Source organism: Quercus robur, chromosome 10, assembly GCF_932294415.1.
Source record: "Quercus robur chromosome 10, dhQueRobu3.1, whole genome shotgun sequence".
NCBI classification, from domain to species: Eukaryota; Viridiplantae; Streptophyta; class Magnoliopsida; order Fagales; family Fagaceae; genus Quercus; species Quercus robur.
The window spans coordinates 7,431,584-7,455,316 of NC_065543.1; the positions used below are offsets into that span (position 1 = coordinate 7,431,584).

General features: G+C 33.8%; 2 protein-coding genes across 2 annotated transcripts; one reads left to right on the plus strand and one right to left on the minus strand.

The window, feature by feature from the left end:
• Nucleotides 1-263: 263 nt before the first annotated feature.
• Nucleotides 264-2,104, minus strand: LOC126702641 (endochitinase EP3-like). The gene is made up of 2 exons (XM_050401405.1): nt 1,655-2,104; nt 264-843 (listed from the first exon to the last, which is right to left on the minus strand). Exons 1-2 carry the CDS (start codon nt 2,052-2,054, stop codon nt 434-436), a joined length of 810 nt encoding a protein of 269 aa, XP_050257362.1. The 5' UTR covers nt 2,055-2,104; the 3' UTR covers nt 264-433.
• A 13,675-nt stretch (nt 2,105-15,779) lies between these two features.
• LOC126701476 (endochitinase EP3-like) lies at nt 15,780-17,474 on the plus strand. Its single transcript, XM_050399594.1, has 2 exons — nt 15,780-16,236; nt 16,880-17,474. The coding sequence occupies exons 1-2, from the start codon at nt 15,807-15,809 to the stop codon at nt 17,284-17,286; spliced, it is 837 nt and encodes a 278-aa protein (XP_050255551.1). The 5' UTR covers nt 15,780-15,806; the 3' UTR covers nt 17,287-17,474.
• Nucleotides 17,475-23,733: the final 6,259 nt, after the last annotated feature.

Consider the following 23,733-nt stretch of genomic DNA (forward strand, 5'->3'; position numbering starts at 1 on the left):
TGGATGCCATAAATTTCAACTCTCCCAAAAAAAGAATTGAGAAATCAAAAAATTCTCTCATGATTTTAAAAGGTTAAAAATTTCAAACTTTGTCCATGATTTATATATATATATATATATATATATAAAGAGCAAGAATGTGTAGTGCAAGAAAATTGAGATAACCTTTTATGTAAGAATTCCATTGAAGGGTTCAACGACAACATAATGGGAAAAATAAATTTCTTTCATTCCTTACACTTCTTCTCTTGGACTAGGCAAGATTGATTCAAAGTTCTCATGTGAGAACAAAAAATTTTATTATCTAAGAGAGTTGGCACCCAACTAACTCTTTATCATTTTCATTTATTTAATACATAAGATCTAATATTCAGTTACAATTAAAGAAAAGAATTGTAACATGGTGAAAATAAAAAGTGTTTGTAAAAATATCCTAGCAAGAAAGATTATCACCAGGTGCAACACCAAATTGAGTACAGTACTGTTGGTAATACTGGATTCGAGACTGAACTTTACCAGGTTCTTTACCATTACATTCAACATCACCATTAATAGCTCGAATTGTTGCTCCAAAACCTTGGCTTACAGATTGGTGAACATTGGTCATCCAATACCATAAGGCAGTCTTAAATGAGATATTCGCATCATTGGCAACGGTTTCAGGAGAGCCTAGCCCATCAAACTGATTTTCATTTCCAGCTGCTCCATAATTGTAATTCCAGGTTAGTTGAAGTGGTCCACGGCCAAAGTAACGTTTGCTAGGATTGCATGGATATTGAGTCTTGGTTGTGTCACAGTAGTTTTCCGTGGTTGGAACATCTCTTTCTTCTATATAGCATAAACCTGTCCAAACAACAACATTTTGCTTCAACTATCAGGGATAAGTCCTTGCAAAAAACGTGTTTGCCTTTGGAAAGTCCAAAAAAGTAAAAAAATTTGGGTTTTCTTTTTTTAGGTGATATTTTTAGGTCAAACTTATAAATTTCCTCATTTTTTATTTACTGTAATTTCTTTTTGATGAAATTATTTATATTACTCTCAGAAAATAAAAAATCAATAAAAGCCATCTAATCGCACTATTATTATATAATTGTAACTTAAATACATGACTATTACGTACAAATATGCATGTCTATGATTTTATATGTATAATCATACATTCATACCATTCTATTATGAAATCTATATAAATATCTTTTATCAAGTTATTGTTTGTTTAAGATAATTTATTTTTATTGCCTTATTTTGCTTAAAATGTTTATTATGGTAAAAAAAGGGTTCTACATGATGTAAAGTAAAGCTCAAAAAAAAAAAAAAATTGTATTTTCATCTTATTTTCATTTTCAAACTTCGGAAAACCAATGTTGCCTTTTTATTCTCTGTTGAGGTTTATTAAACTAAATTGTAATTTGATTTTTCCCAAAAAAAAAAAAAAATTGTAATTTGATAAATCGTATTAATTAAGCAACTTCTATATAACATTTATAGTCTTATTTTTGGGATAGAATATATCATTTATAGCCTGTAACAAAATAAATTAATTGGAGGAAATATTATCTGTAGAATAGGCGACAACCATAATTGCTTATTAGTATTATATATGTTTCTAAATAATTGTATAATAACAAAGTTAGAGAGAGGATCAAGAACTTACTTCCAGTCTCATGTGTGGCATGGGCAAAGAAAGCTGCAATCTCACGTTTACCATCATCATTAGAACCAGACTTGGCAAACTGATTATAAGAATTAAGAGCATCAAGAAATGCCGCTCTTGTGTAGAAGCTCTTTCCAGGACAATCTCCTTGGGCCTGGTTAAGTATCCCATTGAAAAAGCCTTCTGTCACAATATCAGGGACTGAAACATCATTAGTAGTAGTTGTGGTACAAGGTCCTGATTTGCACCCCTCGCCACAGTGTTCAGCAGTAGTGCCACAAAAGTCAAATTTGCTGCAACATTCGTTTGCAGCACAATTACAAGCACCCTTCACATTTACTGCTAGGATTCCAACTATAACGAGAGTTAGCAGACCCTTTTGTAAACTAAGAGCAACCATTTTCTTAATGAAGTTTGAGGAATATGTAAAATGTGTGAGATGAAGAGTTAGGTTGTGATATGTATTTATAATGCAACGTAGGGTGAGAAGTATCTATTTCTTTAATGAAGATATTTCTTTGATCATGTAGAAAAGTAAAAGGCGTGTGAGTTATAGGTCAAGGTCTCTGTCGACTTTGACTTGTCGAAAGCATAGCTAGTTTTTCTTCTTATATACCGTCAATCCGATAACGCGTTAATAATGGGCCAACTACCAGTGCCGGCCAGCCATCTTAAAATTTTGGGCAAATAAATTAGACTTCTTTGGCTTGAGGTTTATTGAAGTAGAATTTTTGTATTCACAATATTTTTACGGTAAGTTTAATAGTGTAAATTTAGTTTTCTTGCATTAGTGTTTGGTTGAAGGGTGAAAAAGTTGAAAGATGAAAAACTTATTTGTTTAGTTGAGAAAAAAAATATAAAATAAAGTTGGTATAAATTTATAATTATGTTATAGTTAAATAAAATAAAAAAATAACACATTTTTTTTTAAGTAAATTTGTTTATTTTATAACTAAACAAATAATAGTAGTCATGACCTTATCTTTGAACCGATGCCCAGCATATTCAGAACCATATCTTGTCTTGTATAAGAATTCTTGTATTAGGATTTTTGATTCCTTCTTTATTTGTATTTTATGACTTACGTCGTTGACAAGTAATTTTCAATGTCAAGAATCAAGAGGGACAATAATACAAGGTCTTGCCGCCGCGTGAGTTACGACCAGATTAAATGAATGCATGTAACCAATATGTACAAGTTCTTTACAAGCAGAAATTTAGGCGTTGATACAGGTTTGTTACTTCATACCCTATTGTCCTAATTGAAAAGTTAAACTTGCTATTGCCAAATATATATATATATATATATATAGCAAGACTTTATAGAATGAAAATAAAAAATAAAAACCAATTACATGAATAGTCTTAGCCATGTGGCAACCAACTAGCCAAAACATTGCTCTTCTAATAAAACTTAGATATAAAAATCATAACATCTTAAACCGACTAGTTCTCAATTGAAGAAATCTTGGCCATAGATGACTTTAGCTAAAACCATGGAAATTACCTTTAAATATGAATCTAATACATAAGATATTTAAAACCTTTGAGCGTATCTTGCAAGCTAGCATGGGTCACCTCCAACCTTAATTTACATTCAGTGCTTTGGATAGCTAGGGATGCCAGCTTGAAAGAACCCCTGTTACACGACTTTGTAACAGAGTGGTTCTCAACTTTTGAAACTATGCAGCAATAGCAAGGCCTCATGAACCCATAGATCAGCCAACAAGATACTCTCATATAATTGAGTTTTAATTATTGTTAAAGACCAAAGTGCCGTGAATCATAATGTTTTATCAAAAAAGAAAAAAACTGTTGTGAGTTTGATATTACGTTATCTGCTAGTATTTTTTTTTTTTTTTTAATTCGGGCCAAGTAGATGTTTTTTTTTTTTTTTTTTTTTTGGCCAAGTAGATGTTATATTCCCATATTAAAGTAGTTCTGGGAGAGGTCAGGGGAGGCAATTGCCCCATCTTTTATGACTTTTTCGGTAGGAGAGAGTAATAGAGCGATGCAGATTACAAGATGAAGAAAGACCACGACTTAATGGAAAACATTTGAAAGAAGCATTATTTCGGGTTGATGTGGCTACACATTGCTTTTTCTTTTTTAATAATTTAACTGTAGTGTGCTTATTTATGTTTAAATGTCATAATTTTTTCGAAATTCGTACTAAATCAAATAATTGATAAAAAAGAAAAAAAAGAAAAAAGCAAAAAAGAAGTTATTAGGATAGGAATCATTTGTTGCTTAAAATTTAAAATTTTGAGGAATATAAAGGTATATATGATGTCGCATTATATTTAATTGTTTATATCATGTAAAATCCTTCATTTCAGATATCTTTACTAGATTGCTTCAAGAAATGATAGAGTGAGATTTGAATCTTGGATTTATCTAGACTTTCCATTAGAAATATCATAAGATGCCAATCAATTTAGTTACTAGGTTCTTGGCGTGAATCTTGTTAAAATTAGTCGGTAACTCATGCAATGCATAGAAAAATTTAATTGAATATGATTTTCTCTCTTTTTTTGTTTTGGTCTAAGTATGACATTTATGATTATGGTAGCTATAGACAATTATTAAGTAAGTATTTTCATATTGTTAGGTTCTAAAAGTTTAGAACAGTTGGCAAACCATGAATACAAACTTGTCTAGGTACAGATCTTAGAGTCTATAGGGTTTATTAGACATTGCATAAGTTGTTACAAGTCAGAACACAAGAACATACGAGCTACAAAAAGAAGAATTTGAAACATGCCATATTTGACCAATCGAAACTATGGTTCGACTGATTGATGCGAATTCTATAGATTTTAATTTCGGCCCACTTCTCATTAAGCTGACTAAGTGATTAGGGTTTTAGATCTATTTCATATAATATTTAAAGGAAATCCTAAGATACATTTTAAGAAGACTTTGTAGGAGCTCTTGCGAGATCTAAAAGGTATTGTGCCTTCCTCTTTCAAAATCATTACCGAAAATAATTCTCATACCATTAGAACCAGTATATTTGAAATTGCTACAGTAAGATCATACATAGTTGATAATTTAAACCTTCAAGGCTTCAAGGGTGGTCTTGAAGTCACAAAATGGAGAGTTTGTGTTGCTAAACCTTTGAGTAGGATCTCAAAGTCATAAGCATGGGATCTTGTGTGCTGCAAATCCAAGAGAGAAGAGTCTATGGATTTAGAACTTGCATGTGTTCGTATCAGTAAGTTACTACTAAGAGTTAAATCTTATTGTAAAAACTTCAATTCTCTATTAGTGGATTTGTTTACCTTGAGAATAATTAGGTCAATTCCTCCTCAGGTTTTTACCTTGAAACGGTTCATTTCATTGGTTTTCCCGAGTGATCATATCTGTGCGTTATTTTCTTTTCTGCTTTGTATGATATGAATTGTTGTTGTTTAACCTAGATCTCATAATTAGATTAATTCATTAGGTTAAACAATCTATTTTAAGGGGTCTAAACAAACAAACACATATGAAATTATATATTGTAGCAAAGACCTTAAAAGTAACGTGACATAATATTATGAGGTCAATAAGAAGTCAATTTACTTTGAATTTATATAAATTGTTATTGATAATATCAAAGTTCGGCAGGATATAGACAAATAATAATAATTATTGTTATTGTTATTTGCATTGCTAATCAACCAAAATTGCTACTTTCAATAGTAATTTTTTAGATGAAAAGAGGTTTGATTTGGCAAGTTATCAAGACTCCAAAGCTAGAAAGTTGGAGAAATTGGAGTCAAAGATTATATGCTTGACCTTGGGAAATCGGACCACTTCCTTAATTAACTTGGGAGCGCAAATCATGGCTCAGTCAGTGCCGACTTGTTTCCCATATTTTGGTCCAAGGAAGTTTGCAGGAGTTATCTTAATAAACCATCAAGAAACCATGCATCAAAGCAAAATTCGTTAAATTAATTGATCCTGTTCAACTTAATAAAGACTACTATAGTTTTAAGTTTTAACAACTTGATATTGGTAACATGACTAAGTCATGGACAAAATTTTATAATTAATCTCAATTTTTGTTATGGTGCCGGAAGAGTTATCTAGTTTAATTTATAGAAAAAACCACGTACATGGGCTACGTATTGTGTGATTTTGCCATACACTTAAAGCTTAGGGATGACAATTTGTATTCATGTGTCGTGTCAACTTATGAATATTTAACTATATTGATCAATATTAACACAATATATTTATTAAATGGGTCAAGATTTTTCAACCTTAATTAAATGGGTCGGCTGTGTTGATTTTTTTATCAGAATTTATCAAAAAAAAAAAAATAGTATTAATAAAATTGATATGAATTATGAAAAACAAAAAAAAAAAACAAAAAAATTAATATAAAATTCAAAATTAATGATTAATTGCATCACAATAATCATTTAAAACTAAAGTATATCTCAATATTACAAATAATCAATCATAATATGTTAAAACAAATAAACCACAACAACTAATAAGTTTACATACCTTGGGTTTGAAGGGTATATTTGTACAATGTCATTTAATTAAATGGGTCAAATTATCTCAATATCACAAATAATCAATAATAATATGTTAAAGAAAATAAACCACAATAACTAATAGGTTTACATACCTAGAGTTTGAAGGATATATTGATACAATGTCATTTAATTAAATGGGTCAAAGAAGTCAAATGAGTTTTATAAGTTAGACACTAATCCAACCCGTTTATTAAACGGGTTAGTCTTGTCAACTCGAATATGACACTAACCCATTTAGCCTCAATCCATAACTTACTAATTTCGTGCTGTGTCGTGTTGGATTCGTGGGTCGTGTCCAATATTACCACCCCTACTTAAGCCTTAAGCATACTTAGTTTAGTGCTAATGCTAAACAAATCATTCATTTATTAGTTCAATTTATTCATTAAAAAAAATAATAAAGAAATATTAAAAAAAAAGATAAATTCAACTAGTAAAATAAATACTTTCATAGATTGTGCTCATTTAATGTGTTATTTTGACCTTATCTTTTTCTCTCTTTTTTTTTTTTAATGGATAATGTTAAAACTGCTACAAAATTTACTATATAACTTTTATAAATTGATCTAGTAATGAGTGTAATTGGTAAATTTAAAAAAATATAATAAAAATATAGTAAATGAATGCCAAAAATTACATTTTTTGTGATGGAAAATGTTAATAGTACTTCTAGTTCTAATATCACTTTTCTACACACATATATATATATATATATATGGTACTTAATTGTTCATGTATGTTTTTGCGACTCGAATAATGTACATGCGCGGCGAACCTTCCATACTAGAGTAGATGAAAAACTTATGTAATGCACTATACTGAAAAATTTGTAAATACCTTAAGGACCGGGTTGGATAACTTGTTTGAAACATGTTATATATATATATATATATATTTTGTTTCCATAGTCTGGCCTTTTTTTGTAAAAATGCAGATGTAACTTAACATTGCTTTGCTGAATATGTAACCACTCTTAGAAGAATGCAATATCGAAATTTTGATTGCAAACTGAAAGTTTAAATAGTGTATAAACACCCTTGAATGTTTAGACCCCCAAATTACAAATTAACCAATTCAAGTATTATGTCAAACAACTAGTGTGCGGAAAATGAACATAAGCTATAGTATGGAATTGGATAAACCATCTAAACCAAATTAAAATCACAACCCACAGCAGATAATAATAGGCAAAGACAAAAGGGAAGGAAGATGCAAACACAAAGACAACACCCGATGTGTTATCGAAGAGGAAACCGAAACTCTCGGCGTAAAACCTCTCTGCCGCCCTCCAAGTGGTAAAAAATCCACTAGAAAATGTAGTTGGGATACAAGGACAGCAATAGACCCTCCAAGCCTAATCTACCCAATGCACCTAAGCCCTCCAGGCTTCTTGCTCCAACGAGGTTGCGCCGAACCTTTTTCTTTTCTAGCTTCCCAGATTCTCCTACTAGACCGTAGTATCAACCAACGTAGATTGCTTCCTTCCTAACTGCTTCCCAGAAATCCAAACAGCCCTCTCACAGTGATGAATATGGTGAGAACAAGGTTTGGTAAAATGCCTCTCAAGGATTTGACAATGGAGAGGAAGAGAGTTGAGGAATTTGAAGAGACTCTAATGTATAGATTGTGGGTGAATCAATTTTGTTTTTCTTTAGGGTTTCTCTCTTAAAATTCTCTCTGGAAGCTCTCTTTCATTTGTGGGTAAAAGGGGTATTTATACTGGAGTAAGAGAGGAATGTGAAACGTCAGGATTTACAAAACAGGGGTGGCTCGCGGCTTGACCTCGCGACTTGACTGAGTCGCGAGATCCAATCGCGAGATAACCGTATGGCTAGTTGTCCTGTTTTGTCCTGTAGTGCTCCAGCTAGCATGACTGTTCACCTTCTGGCATACTTGGCACGTGTGCTGCGTCTGGCGGCTTGAAGCCGCGAGCCACCTGCGAGAACAAGCCGCGAGTCTCTGTTTTCTTGCACACTCTTGAGCAATCAACACTCTATCTCACTCACTACCTTTACAACAAGCCCACCTAAATACAGGGTTACTAAATGCTGAAATACAAGCAAATTTGGTCCGGAATAAAGCCAATCAGATGATTGAATAAATTCAACCTTACAATCTCCCCCTTTGGCTATTCCGTGACAAAACCCTAAAACAGACTCTAGACTTAACATGTGAGTTGGGAACAGTTGAGCAAAACTCACTCACACCTAACTCTAGAAGCTGTGAAGCACTTGAATCATATGAACATAAGACTCCTGAAACACAACAATACACCATGATCATTGTAAGCAGAAAATTGTGAAATGCATATGAAATAGGCAATATGTGATCAAGCAAAGATGGAGTTAAGAAACAAATCATGGCTTGATCAACCAAGTAATCACTACAAGGTAGTGACCATAATGCTCATTCACACTTGGAATGAACACTAGGAAATACAAGCTAACAAGCTCAATGCAAGTCTCTTGCATGCCAAACACTCAACCAATGCATAATACACTAACTATATGCATTTAGGAACAATCCTACAAGGGCACAAGAGTGACAGTACATAAATCAAAATGCAAGACATTTAGATAGAAGTACTGATTTCAACTTAGCATAAAAGGCTGCATAAAGCATGGTACAAGCTATAAAGCCTACAAACTATGCATAAAACATAACCCTAAAAGCTTACAAAAGCAACATGGGTACAAAAACAATATATCCTGAAAAACATCAACAATATATATAAAAGATTAAACCAAGATTGTAAGTTATGAGTTAGAAACAAGAACACACCAAAAACCACAGTGTATCACACCCATATAAACATTAAATACCCAAAACATAAGCATATATAAACAATGTCTCTGATTTTGACAACTTCCCCTCAACACATTACTCCCCCTTAAGAGCTGCTTCTCATCAACAATCTCATCAACAACAGAAAGAACATCTCCCCCTTTTTGACCGGAATGGCCAAAGGGTCACTGTCCATACTGAGTGGTGAAGCTATCAAGTTTTGCAGACAAAATATCAATCTGGTCCTGCATGGCTCTCATCCTCTCAGAGTGCTCAGTCTGGACTCTTCTAATCCCATCAAGTCGTTCCAGAATGATTTGAAAAGCATCTGGAGGTGTATCTGAAGAAGTTGATGCTCTAGTCCTTTTGCCACTCCTCCTAGGTGTTGAGGTTGATGCATGTCCTGCTGCCTCTGCCTCAGTCTCCATTGGGACACCCTCTCCTTCATCACCTTCATCTTCTTCACCTGGAAACCGAACACTTATCCTTTTGCAGGTAAGCTTGTTAATTACAGAGGGTGTGGACATGGGACTGATGACTTGAGGGATTGGAACACCCTTCTTTCTAAAGATCCTCATCAGCAAACTAGGAAAGATCAGTTTTGGCCTAGAAGTTGTTCTAGTCTCATCCACAATAGTGTCATATATGTGGGAACTGATATCAATGAATGTCTTTTCTTTGAGATCCATCAGAAAGATTGCTCTTGCACAGTTAATTGTAGTCAACTTCTTTATGGGATATAGGTTAAACATCATGATTATTGTTAGACACCTCATGTCCACTGGAAAAGCTGTGGTATTCAAACATTTCCCTTCTCTCTATCCACCTATCCTTTGTTGAACAGTTTCAATAGATACAATCCTATCTTTGTAATTGACAAACTCCTGATCTTTTAATCCTTCAAGCCCTAGCACATCATCAATGTCATGTACATCCAAAGTGAATTCTTTACCTCTAACCCAGTAGCTTAAATCATTCTCCCTTATCACAGCATTTGAATAAAACTCCCTAATCAGGGGTTCACACACTACAGGGAGATCACTCAGAAGCTTTTCTCATCCTCTCCCTTCAAAACAGCTAGGGATAAAGGTGTTTCTTAAATCCTCCAAATCTACAAATCTTTCTTGAATAATTCCTGCTTTCAAGAAGAAATCCTTGTATCTCTCAAAGTGAGAAGCAGACCTGAACAAATTAGGGTCCATTTTTCATTCTCTTATCTGCCTTCTTTGCAGGTGCTTTCTTCTTTGGAGATGAAGGTGCCATCTGTGAGCAATCAGAAAAGGCCACAACAACATAGAACAATACATGTGTAGAACTAATCAGTACCATGTAATTAACAAAGAAATTGCAGCCACATAGATGAACTTGAACACTTAAACATTATGCTACTTAGATCAACCAGGTGGATGAACAAGCCTAAAAGAGGAAACACAAGAACAACAAGGAGAATGCAGGGAAGAATTAAAGCAGCAGAGATATAAAATATCCTAAAAACAATGTGATGAGAATGACATGACTCATAATCAGTATAGTAAAACTCACAGATGCTCCCAATAAATGCACACAATAGAACTGGCACATTCAGCACAGTGAACCACACATTCAAAATAGGAACATTATGAAACAACATAACAACATAAGATCAGACAAGATGAGTTACCAATAAACAAACCCCAGTAAAGCACATGAAGAAGAACAAAACCAACAACAAAATTAAGCTCAAACTAGATCAATAGTTTTCACAAGCTAAGCATGGATAAAGAGTAACTGACGAAACACAAACCCATCGCAAAATCATAAACAAATGCGAACAAACCAGAGGGAAAAACACAAAAACAAGTAAAATAGAGCTCAAGACAGAAAACCCATACCTATTACTTGAAGATTTTTGAGCTGAAAGAGGCAACAATGGAGTTTGAAAAATGGGTGCACGGAGTGTTTGGAAAGGAGACAGTTGAGAAAGAAAATGAACAGTCACAAAAGTTCGAGGGAAAACTGAAAAAGATTTAAAAACTGCCTTTATTTTTGCCAAACACGCGTTTTTCGCGACTGAAGAGAGTCGCCACAAAGTCGCCAGTTCAAGCCGCCAAAACACTTAAAGATAAAAGTTTAAAAATTTTTTCTAAGTGTTTTTCGCGACTGGAAGGTCTACCCGCGAGAGAGTCGCGAGCTGAGCCGCCAAAATCTCTTAGTAACCCTCGCGACTGGACCTTCCACTCGCGAACAAGTTGCCAAAAATGACCCGCGAAGACGCAACTGAGGCTCGTGACTTGGCTTACCCGCGATTGAGTTGCCAAAACAGGGCAAATTTTTTTTTTGAAATTTTCAGATTTTTTAAACAAAATACTTTCCAAAAACACCTAAAACACTCAAAAATCTTTTTGTGCTTGAATTAACAAAGATTGAGCATGTGAAAACACATTTCATCAAGTACAATCACACAAATGATTATGGCATTTATTGAACATAAACTTGTGTGTTGTGTGTGGATATCAACAATGAGATAGTCCTTAGTCTAATGTGAAGTTTCAATGATCAATTCAACCAAGGCATACACAATTAGCACTAGATCATGTGATCTATCTCAATTATAGAAATATGTATATATGACCTCCCACAAACCTTGATAACATATCTTGGAGCTTTACATTTGACTCCACTTTTAATCATAACATTTGATCTTTTTGATCCTTTGAGACAATTACCTCTCATTGTGAGAGTGATATATGATATTTCACTTTAAAGAACTAGCCTTTGGCTTTTTGAATAAACATTCACTTTAATATAAGGTCGCTTACCCTTTTTCCTAGTCGAATACTAGAATGTGCGACAGGCTTTTACAGCTCAATATCTCTTTTCATTTAGAGATTTACATTTGGTGAGCTCTTTTTAGCAAAAACAAAAATAAAGAGTGGAAAGATATATAGACATAAGTCTATGTATGTCTCAAGATCATCATAACCATTCACTAATCATTCATGACAAGTTTGAAGATCTATTTACAACAATCACATAGATTTCAAGATTTCTCCTACAGTGATATGAGTGCAAAGAAACAAGCAATGCTCGAAAATGCACAAAGCCATTAGCACAAAGGTACAAGGCAAAACAGGTTTTGAGACAAAAGCTCAACAATGTCAATCAAACTGTTTGATTTTCTAATTTTTATGTGATTTTTGGATTTTTGACACTAGAAGAAAAAGATTGATCAAAAATATAAAAAAAATAAAAACAAAATCAAAAGTATGCATAAGTAGACAAGCAAACAACCATCGGCAAAAACAACAAGCAAACAAACAAACATCGTCGCAAAGCATAGGAAGTATTAATGCATGGACATGTTTTAATGCTTATGCATGAGTACCCTTTTTCACCCACACGTCACTTGCATTTGGGGTGATTTCCTTATAGGATTGGGTACGGGAGTTAGGGCTTTCAAACCTTCGTGAGAAGCTTTCCAAGTAGTTGGTGAATGCATCAATCATCTTCATCACGTTCATCATTCCGGGATCACCATTTTGATCTCTAGATTGTTCACCTGCCCAATTTCTTCTATCATTTCTAGGTCCTCCTGACCTTTAAAGAGTTGCATTTCTTTACTCACAGCTTTTGGCAATTTGGTCGAGTATGCCCTTGAAGTCCGCAATGATGACACACATAAGTTGATCTAGGACCTCTTTGTGGTCGTGGACGAGACTTGGCAGGAGATTCAGACCTGCCCACATACTAATTGCCGGGATCCAACACCCGTTGGTTCTCCACATTCTTCTTCTCCTCTATCTTGAGCTTCTTAGCAATAGGACCAACATCGGCTGATTCTTTGGCCTTTATAAACTTCACTTCTTTAGTGACATTTCCAGATGAACTACTTCCTCTGGTATATCCCAACTCGGATTTGTCTGAAAAGCTCTTTTGAGATGAAATAACATCATCTAGCTTCTTGGTGGTGACCCTCTCAATTTTAGCATTAGCTTGCACAACCTCTTGTTCAAGAAATCTCACTTTTGTGTAAGCTTCTGACAGCTCACCATTCAGTGTTTCTATCTCACATTTGGCCTCCCTATATCGGATTAGGAGACTTTTGTAATCCTCCTCTGCCTTCTTCATTTTTCTCACAGCAGCCTTGGCCATCCTTGTGTACTCACCCGACTTCTCCAGGAGTGAGTTATAATTCTCTTGAAGATTGGCTGTACTTTCATCTTCTTCAGCATCTGATTCTTCAACAATTCCCAGTGATTCTTCGTCACTATGTTCTCCAAGGTCTCATACAAGCAGATTCAACTTGTCTGAAGACTCAACATGAGCAATAGTCATAAAAGCTGAGTAGTTCCCCTCTCCATCATAGCTTTCCTCAGATTCTAAGTCGGATGAATCCGAGTCACTCAATGTTATGGCATACACTTTGCCTTTCGATTTCAAATAATTTGGACATTCTTTTTTAAAGTGTCCATTCCCGTTACATTCGAAACAAGTGACACCTTGTGTAGGTTGGGATTCTTTTCCATCTTTCTTTTTGAATTCCCTTTTCTCCCTTCTTGAACTTTGGAATTTTCCTTTATCACCAAATTTGCCATTATTTTTGAATTTCAAGAATTTTCTGAAATTTTTAACAAGGTATGCAACATCTTTGTCAACCACATCTTCTCCCAATGAGTCATGATCTTCCACCTTCTCATTAATGGTCTTAAGAGCAAGAGATTTACTCTTCCATTGATTGGGCAGCGACATCTCATAAGTTTGAAGAGAACCAACCAGCTCCTGGACTTTGATGTCATCAAGGTCCTTGCTCTCTTCAATCGTTGTCACTTTAGCACGAAAACTTTCCGGCAAAGATCGAAGGATCTTCCTTACAATTTTAGAGTCCTCCGTTTTCTCTCCCAAATTGAACTTGTTGGCAATTACTTCATTCAACTTGCTATAGAAAGAGTCAAAGGACTCATCTTCACTCATTTTTAACTCCTCAAACCGAGTGGTTAGCATCTGCAGCTTGGTGTCTTTTACCTTCTTCGTGCCTTCGTATGTGGTCTCCAATATCTCCCATGCTTCTTTAGCAATGGTAATGTGAGAGATCCTGTGAAATTCATCTGGAGACACACCACAGAAAATAGCATTGAGTGTTTTACTATTAGCATTAGATGCAGTAAGTGCTGCCTTATCCCATGTGGATTTTGCTTCCTCAGGCTTGGTCCAACCTATCTCAACAGCATTCCAAACAGATTCATCAATAGAACACAGAAAAGCTCTCATGCGAACCTTCCAAAAAGCATAATTACTACCATCAAAATATGGAGGTGCATTTAGGGATTGAGACCGATCCATCTCAAAAGGGAGTCAAGGATCACACAATGGTAATGAAACCACTAGAAGTGTACCCGCTCTGATACCAAATGAAAGTTCAAATAGTGTATAAACACCCTTAAACGTTTAGACCCCCAAATTACAAATTAACCAATTCAAGTATTATGTCAAACAACTAGTGTACGGAAAATGAACATAAGCTATAGTATGGAATTGGATAAACCATCTTAGCCAAATTAAAATCACAACCCACAGCAGATAATAATAGGCAAAGACAAAAGGGAAGGAATATGCAAACACAAAGACAACACGCGATGTGTTATCGAAGAGGAAACCGAAGCCCTCGGCGTAAAACCTCTCCGCCGCCCTCCAAGCGGTAAACAATCCACTAGAAAATATAGTTGGGATACAAGGACAGCAATAGACCCTCCAAGCCTAATCTACCCAGTGCACCTAAGCCCTCTAAGCTTCTTGCTCCAACGAGGTTGCGCCGAACCTTTTTCTTTTCTAACTTCCCGGATTCCGCTACTAGACCGTAGCATCAACCAATGTAGATTGGTTCCTTCCTAACTGCTTCCTAGAAATCCAAACAGCCCTCTCACAGTGATGAATATGGTGAGAACAAGGTTTGGTAAAATATCTCTCAAGGATTTGACAATGGAGAGGAAGAGAGTTAAGGAATTTGAAGAGACTCTAATGTATAGATTGTGGGTGAATCAATCTTATTTTTCTTTAGGATTTCTCTCGTAAAATTCTCTCCGGAAGCTCTCTTTCATTTGTGGGTAAAAGGGGTATTTATACTGGAGTAAGAGAGGAATGTGAAACGTCAGGATTTACAAAACAGGGGTGGTTCACGGCTTGACCTTACGACTTGATTGAGTCGCGAGATCCAGTCGCAAGATAACTGTATGGCCAGTTGTCCTGTTTTGTCCTATAGTGCTCCAGCTAGCATGACTGTTCACCTTTTGGCATGTTTGGCACGTGTGCTGCGTCTGGCGGCTTGAAGCCGTGAGCCACCTGTGAGAACAAGCCGCGAGTCTCTGTTTTCTTGCACACTCTTGAGCAATCAACACTCTATCTCACTCACTACCCTTACAACAAGCCCACCTAAATACAGGGTTACTAAATGTTGAAATACAAGCAAATTTGGCATGGAATAAAGCCAATTAGATGGTTGAATAAATTCAACCTTACAAAAACTTTTCCACATTAGTCTGATCTGATGTTACTTATTGACTAATGATTATAATTTAGGTACCAACTGTCATAAGCAGCCTCTACAAGAACAGAAGAAATGCACAATTACCTTATTCAAAAACCGGAACAATGACTGGTACTTGTCCTATTGACAGAGTCAAATTCTAACAAGACCAATACCGTATACGCCATCTTGAAATCGCCATTACTATCAAATTGATATTGAAACTCCTATAGGGTTTTGCATCACATATTGCTCTATAAATATCAAATGCTTAACCCTGTTTTTCATCACACAATTATCTTCTTCATTCTTTGCTCACATACAACTTCCCAAAATGGTTGCACTTAGTTTGAAAAAGAATTTACTAACCCTTGTTCTAGTCGGAATCCTAGCTGGATTTGTGCCTGGATATGTGCAGGGTCAAAATTGTAGTTGTGCAGCAAACCTATGTTGCAGCCAATTCGGTTTTTGTGGCACCAGCAATGACTACTGTGGCCCGGGCTGCAAAGAAGGTCCTTGTACTTCTGGATCACCTACTACACGAAGTACTAATGGTAGTTCAGTAGCGGATATCGTGACTCAAGATTTTTTTAATGGGATAATTAATCAGACCAATGCAAGTTGTGCAGGGAAGAACTTCTACACAAGAGCAGCTTTTCTTGATGCTCTCAATTCGTTCAATCAATTTGGAAATCTTAGTTCTGCAAATGATTCCAAGCGTGAAATTGCAGCTTTCTTTGCTTATGTTACTCATGAGACTAGACGTAAGATATTACTCCATCTTAATAAATATTAATTAATTTACTACATATCATACTCATGCAAACATACAATAAAAGACGCATGCACCAAATCACTCATGATATCCAATTTAGTTGATGTCATATATTAAGTAACTAATTTCTGTCTCTAATCTAAAATAACAATAATAATAATTAGATAATAATTAGTTTGCATTTAGGTTGTTTTCGAATTGCATAATATATAGTATAGACCAAAATGCTTGTAGATTAGTGGTATTGTATGATTTCTTTTTTAAGAATAATTATTGTTCAAATCATCATTCTCTACATGTTGTAATTACTTAATTAAAAAAAATATAATATATAACACACGATTGAATATATTTTCATCTAGATCACTATTGATTATTTCTACTTTATCAAGTTATACTTTTAAACATCTTTTTACTTTTTTAAATCGAATTTTTACAAAGTGATAACTAAAGAATTAAAGGGTATGTCTATCTTCTACTTTTTTTATATTTTTTAATTAAGCAACTTTTCCTTATAGTCTGACATATATGATCATAAAAACACAGATTTATGAGAGATTTGATAATTCATAGCTTAAAGCACAGGTTTACATAAAAGGTGAAGTGAAATTAATACGTTTATCTTTGGGCAGATTTTTGTTACATAGAAGAGATTAATGGTGCATCACATGACTACTGTGACAAGACCAACACACAGTATCCATGCAACCCTAACAAAAAATACTTTGGCCGTGGACCACTTCAGCTAACATGGAATTACAATTACGGTGCTGCCGGAACTAGCATTAAAATCGACTTATTAAACTCTCCTGAAACTGTTGCTACAGATGTGGTTGTTTCTTTTAAGGCGGCCTTATGGTTTTGGATGACCAATGTTCGTCCAGTCGTAAGCCAAGGTTTTGGTGCAACCATTCGAGCCATCAATGGTGCCATTGAATGCAATGGTGGAAACCCTAGTACAGTCCAAGCCCGTGTCCAGTACTACACTCAATATTGTAACCAACTTGGTGTTGCTCCAGGCGATAATCTCACTTGCTAGGAGCACCATTTGTTACTCTTCAGTACCAATGCTTGTTTTGATTTGATGTTTGGATTAGAAGGAAATAAATAATGCCAACTAGCCTTGTTGGTAAAGTTGGGATCAAGTTTCACTTGCACCCTACTCCTAAGAAGAGAACTCTCTCATTGTATGGCCCATATTGTTTCAATGGGCACATAAATAATAAAGAAAATAAAGAATACTATATATAAATTTGCTTTCAGTACTACTCGGTGTTAGTCTTTTTTGTTTTTGAATAGAGACACCCCTTCCATCATTAATATACTTTTACGATGACTAAAAGTCATCGTAAATACTTAGATTTTTGTTGAAATACATTTTCAAAACGACCATTTACCTTTTACGACAAACTCCGGTCATCGTTGAAAATCTCTCATTTGCTAATGTTACTTGCACCAAAACAGCTCCATCGAAAAAAAAAGCTGTCTAATACTTTATTTGTGACAAAACATTTCTATCATAAAACTCCTGTGACTAATATCATTTATGACAAAAATGTGTGCCATAAAAAATATTAATTACGTCATTTTTACTTTATTTGAGAAACATCAATACTCCTAGATATAAAATGATTAACATATTAATTAACACGAACCTCATAAAAGTTTATCCTTTTAAATAATAAGCAATAATCCATAATTGAACAATGAAAAATTAAAAGGTCTATAAATAGTGTCAGTGGTTCAATCACACATGAGAGCTTTATTATTCTTCACCAAGCTTGAAAATATAAATAGTGGAAGATCAATCATCATTTGTAGTATGCATGTACATATCATGTGGAGTATGACCATGTCTCTAAACAAAGAAAAGTTAGGTTGATCTAAGATAAATTATTCTCCTGAAACCTTGGTATTTTATTGAGCCAATTTGACTTCATTTATCAATATTTGTAGTGCACTTATTCTTTTGCCCCACTATCTTGCTCATTGGGTGTGAAGTCTGATCTATTGTGTTATGTATATTAAGTGACTTGCTCATTTTGTGTGAAGCTTTATCTATTATGGTAGTTAAACAATAAACAGTAAATTGTGGAGGTTTATTGTGTTGTGTACTGAGCTTGATTAATATCTTCTTTTTGTATTGCCTTTGGCTTATCTTAATTTCGTACACCTTACTTGTTTGGTGTGAATTAATTAGGGGCTACAAAATAATTATTTAGTACAATTTAATTTGAAGCTTTATTTCAGATTCTATTGAACTAGGATAAGCCATTTGAGCCAGCTCAACCTGATAGTTCTTCCTAACTTTCGCAATCAGGTTAGTTTCTTAATCATTTATCATTCATAAATTTATTCAATTGCTGTTGAATTTGAAGATGATACTAGAATTGTAAATAGATTGGTCCATGAAAGAATCATCCTTAAATTGTGTTGGATATCTCTATCAAAAAGCATGTATTATTGGTGTTTGGTCTGTCTATACTCTTAATTTCAATTTGTTACCTTTGGGCCGTGACCTTTTGATCCACATAGTTAATAAAATTTAGGTAGCTCCTTACTTAAGTCTTACCCAATTTTATGTGGTTTACAGGTTGTCCTTGATGCACACAATGGTGTAATATCTACAATGAAACTTGGAGCAAATTGGGTGGATATGCACTTGTTGGAGTGGATGTATGTGTTTTATGGAGTAAGGAAATATGGAAGGAGGGATGGGGTGTCCTCTACGGTGAAGCACATGAAGAAAGGATACATCATCTTTTTTTCAATGATACTAGCTTTTGTCATGGGCCTGACCTTCTTGTTGGAAAGTGGCACTTCTCCATATATCTATTACTTGAGGATAATTGATGAAGCACAATGGTTTTCAATTTTTTTTTTCTTTTTATTAGCCATTTTGAAAACTTGGAACTATTTGAATACTTGAAAATTAGACTGGTTCTTTAGTTTTTATATAAGAATGGAGTTTAATTTGGAATTGCACAATTGTGTTTATGTTGATATTTTGAATCAAGTTATTAAATTTTGATCAAGTGAAGGGCTGCATCCAAATTTGTTTATTTATTTATTTAAAAAAAATACTTATTTCAACGGTTTCAAACTGTTGAAATTTATCTCAAGATAACATATGTTTCAATAGTTTTTAATAATATTTTGACGTTTAATAATTGTTGATAAAGGTGAATCACATTTTTCGACAGTCACATAAGCTGTAGAAAAATAATTTCGACATAGTTTTCAGTGACTGTTCTCAACAGTCACTTAAATCGTTGAAAATACTTTTTTCGATGGTTTCTAATACTTTTTTCGATGGTTTCAACCATTGAAAATAGCAAACTTTCTTGTAGTGTCATCTAAAACAAGTACCACAATCACATTAATAACATTTTCATCACAAAAACCACAAATTATGTAATTTTCATGATTAGGCGAAGAATGACTAGTTTGAATCACATATTTTTAATCCAAGTTTAGCAATCCAAATTTAGTAAACCAAGACTAAGGTGGATGGATCAAAAGAAATGTATAAAGCATGCCTTTTTGCGAAATGCAATACCCGAAAGGAAGGTATTGTTTACAAGAAAATGTTCTCCCATGGAGTAAGGTTTGCCTAGATTTGTCTAATTCTTACATTGTCGCATATTTAGATTTAGAATTATTCCAAATGGATGTTCAAACAACATTTCTTAGTGGAAAACTAAACAAGGAAATAAATATGGATGAACTAATTGATTTTGAGGGCAAAGAGAAGAAAAAAAAAATTGCAAGTTTAAATTATCTTTAATTAGTTTAAAATAATCCTCTAGGCAATAAAACCTAAGATTCCACCGAGCCAAATTCTTGAATATATTCATGATGATTGAAGAAGACCATTGTGGGTATGTGAAACAGTTCAAAAAGAGTTTTATAATATTATCTTTGTATGTAGACCATATTTTGTTGATGGGAAATGACAAAGAAGTGATCAGTGTCACTAAAGGTTGATTTTCCTCTACATTTGAAATGAAGGGCATGTGTGAAGAATAATATATTCTTAGAGTTAAAATATTTAGAGATTATTCAAACAGAATTCTTGGTTTGGCTTAACAGGTTAACATTAGGAAAATTCCTAACGCTTTAAAAAGTGAGGCCTTAAGCTTAAAAATGTGTCCTAAAGCCTATGAAGAAAGACGAGATGGTTCGAGTTCCATATTCTAGTATTGTGGGTGGAGTGGTGTACACCATGATGTGAACTGGGCCAAATATATGTTATGTAGTTGGCTTATTCAATATATTCCAATCAAATTCTAGACTTGTTGAAACAAAAGCAGTCGAGAATTCTCTAACATCTCTGTGGAATGGTGAATTACTCACTCTTTTACCTGGGTAGAAACTACACTTTGTCGGCTATAGTGATGCAGATTGGGGTAATGATCTAGACAAGTATAAATCCATGATAGGATATGCTTTTTTTTTTTTTCCTTGTAAAGGGGAAATTTGCTGGAGTAGTAAAAAGCATTCATGCATAGCTCTATCTACTAAGGACACAAAATATATTGTGCTTATAGCAACATTGCAGAGGGAGTTTGGTTGATGCGATTTTTTCATTAGGTAGACGTGGTTTTAGATGCTGATAATCCTGTGATTATATATTGTGGCATTTAATAAGTCACACTTTTAGTATAGAATGATTTATCTTTAATCACTATGATTTGTTTTCCATTCATGGTGTGTTATTGAAGGGATCACCTTTGCAAGCACACACATCTATCATGTTTTTGTTTTTTTGTTCGATTGTGAAAGGATATGACGATAGGTTCAGATCAGCTCACTAACACAAGCGATTGCCTCTGGCACTTCAGTAGCAAGCAATGACAAGGTACATTATGTTATTTGACACTTATGTAGTGAATGAGGTTAGTTGACATGAATGTTTTTCTTCTAACAAACACCAGCTTCAAAAACATTTTGTACATAAGAGAAAATTAATAATACTTATAAAAATCATGTTCGTTCGTGAGATTAATAAAAGAAAAGGCATGCAAATAAATATTTTGTAAAATTTTACTTTCTGCATGTATATACTTTTTTTAAAAGACAAATAAATTCAATCCCAAGACATGTGGTGGTGTTAATGTCTTCATATATTAGTTTATTTACTTATTTATTTATAAAATGTATTGTAAAATGTAACATAAAATAAATTATTTGGATGGACTTAAATTTAAAGTATTTAATCCCAAATTACTATGTAAGTGAAATGAGAAGACCTATAAAGGCCAATGAGGTGGAAGCAGACATTAAGATCATAGCGGAGTTGGTTCTTGAACTTGGCAATACAAGGATAACGGAAGGAGATTGGGAAGAAGCAGATTGTGCGATAAAAGCAAACGTTGGTTATGTCCTTGGAGGTGATCTATATGGGGGAGTTTATGGAGGTGTTTGTAGATCATAGTACACCATGATGGTGGATGTGTAAGTGGGGAGGGTCATAATGATGATGAGGAGGAGGAGGAAAAGGAGTGACCACATGAATTGCATTAAATTGTACCTAAAGAAATAAATCATTTTTTTAGTAGACCCTCCATACATTTTCAAAGATGGGTTGGAAATGTTTAAGAGAATAATTGACCATTGATGCATTTTCTTATGTAATTGCTACCAAAAACTAAATTAAATGGGTTAGTTGATTTTTTTTTTTTTAATTTTAAATATTAGTGTATGTGTGTGTATATAAATAAAGGGACTAATTTTATCAATTTTGTTCACTAAAATTGCACTTTGCCACCCTTAACAATATTATTGATCATTTTAAGAATAATGCTACAGTCATAAACTCTTTTTACAATATTTTTAAAAATTATTATTGAGGTAGTATATTCTTACTAGTTTGCATATCTAGGCCTACCATTTGTATCAATTTTTTAATTATCAATAATCACTCACCACATTAGCAATTTATAAAAGAAATTATAAAAAAATTTATAGTTCTAGCATTTTTCTCCTCTTATAGGTCATTAAAATTTTTTATAGATCTAAAATTTAAAATAAAACATACAACCCAAAAAAACTAATCCAACAAAAAAAAAAATTACCAATAGCAAAACTAAAACAAATTAAGTCTAACTCACCATTTTTTCCCAAAACAAACAACTTGAACCTTTAAAAATTTTTAAACAAATTAAATAATTTTGTCTTTACACAGCAATAGAAGCAAGCATTATCAAAGACAACAACAACAACAACAAAAAACCCTCAGTGGCTAAGCAAGAGCGGAAATGCCACAAGTAACCAATAACAAAACCATCCCACTCCCCCCCTTATCTCCAAGTCGTAACTCTATCCCTAACTCAATCACTAAGGAACACACCACAAATTTATAAGGTTAGGGTTGAGAGTAGTCAACACTCGGTCAAAGTCAAAGAATCAACTGAAACCTTATGTGCAAAAATCTGAGTAATCCTTACTAGATTAGGTTCAAAGTTATGGTACAAAAACGTATTGTTGCAGGACATCCATCCCCCTTTGATTCAAAGATCAACCTCACTAATATTCATTAGTCATACTTAGGAAAGGAATAAACTAACCCTAAATCAAAATTATGCCGAAAGAACTAAAACTAACGAAAACTAAAATCCATCACAAATTATGTCAAAATTATGAAGGATAATGTACCTTACGAAATTAATAGCATTTTCATTTTACATTCATCAATTTTTCTAGAATATTATTTTCAGATATTCTATGCATTTCTTCATCGAGGCATTTATTATAACAATTAGTATATAACTCGTGCATATGCATGCATGGAACATTTTTAAAAAATTACAATTATACACATATATGGATTCAAATTATAATTTTACTCTTTCTTTTTTTCTTTTTTTGTTTATTGAGTTTTTGATGATTTATTTATATTAAACCCTTTTGTCTTTTGCACCTCATTAACTCACCTAGAACAAAATTAAAAAAAACTTAAATAGGACATGTAACGCAAAATTAGATAACAATTGAAATTCAATTTGAAACTTGATTGGATTTTCTCTCAACTTTACCTATTAATATATATATTAGGAAAAGCAAAGGACATGCCAAGCTCAGCTCCTTTAAGTTTCTTTTTGCACTTCCTATTGCATAGTTTTCGTATTTTTCTTGCCAACTCTAATAAAGGGTCAAATTTTTTAACTTGGGAATTTTTCTTCTTATTTTTCGCATCATTTTGTGACGTTTCAGACCAAAGAGAAGGGGGAAGCAGAAAGGGGGCTGGAGAGGGGGGATGATAGGAAGAAAGACTAGAAAAGGAAGAGTTGTTGGCCAGCACGACGATTTGAACAATGATTGACACCATTATCATCACATTAAGTAGTTTCATAACCATTTTATCTTTAACCTTGCTCGCTCTTGTACAATCTTTGGAATTATAGTATGAAACCATAATATATAGCCTTAAAATTTTTAATTAATCATGTAAGAGTTGTAAGAAAACTCCAAGTTATACACCATA

Bases quoted from the DNA above. Each gene is read 5' to 3' on its own strand.
- LOC126702641 (XM_050401405.1), bottom strand. From the start codon at position 2,054: ATGGTTGCTCTTAGTTTACAAAAGGGTCTGCTAACTCTCGTTATAGTT. The intron at 844-1,654 runs GTAAGTTCTTGA...TTGTTTGGACAG, and splicing joins TGCCACACATGAGACTGGAA to GTTTATGCTATATAGAAGAA.
- LOC126701476 (XM_050399594.1), top strand. From the start codon at position 15,807: ATGGTTGCACTTAGTTTGAAAAAGAATTTACTAACCCTTGTTCTAGTC. The intron at 16,237-16,879 runs GTAAGATATTAC...ATCTTTGGGCAG, and splicing joins TGTTACTCATGAGACTAGAC to ATTTTTGTTACATAGAAGAG.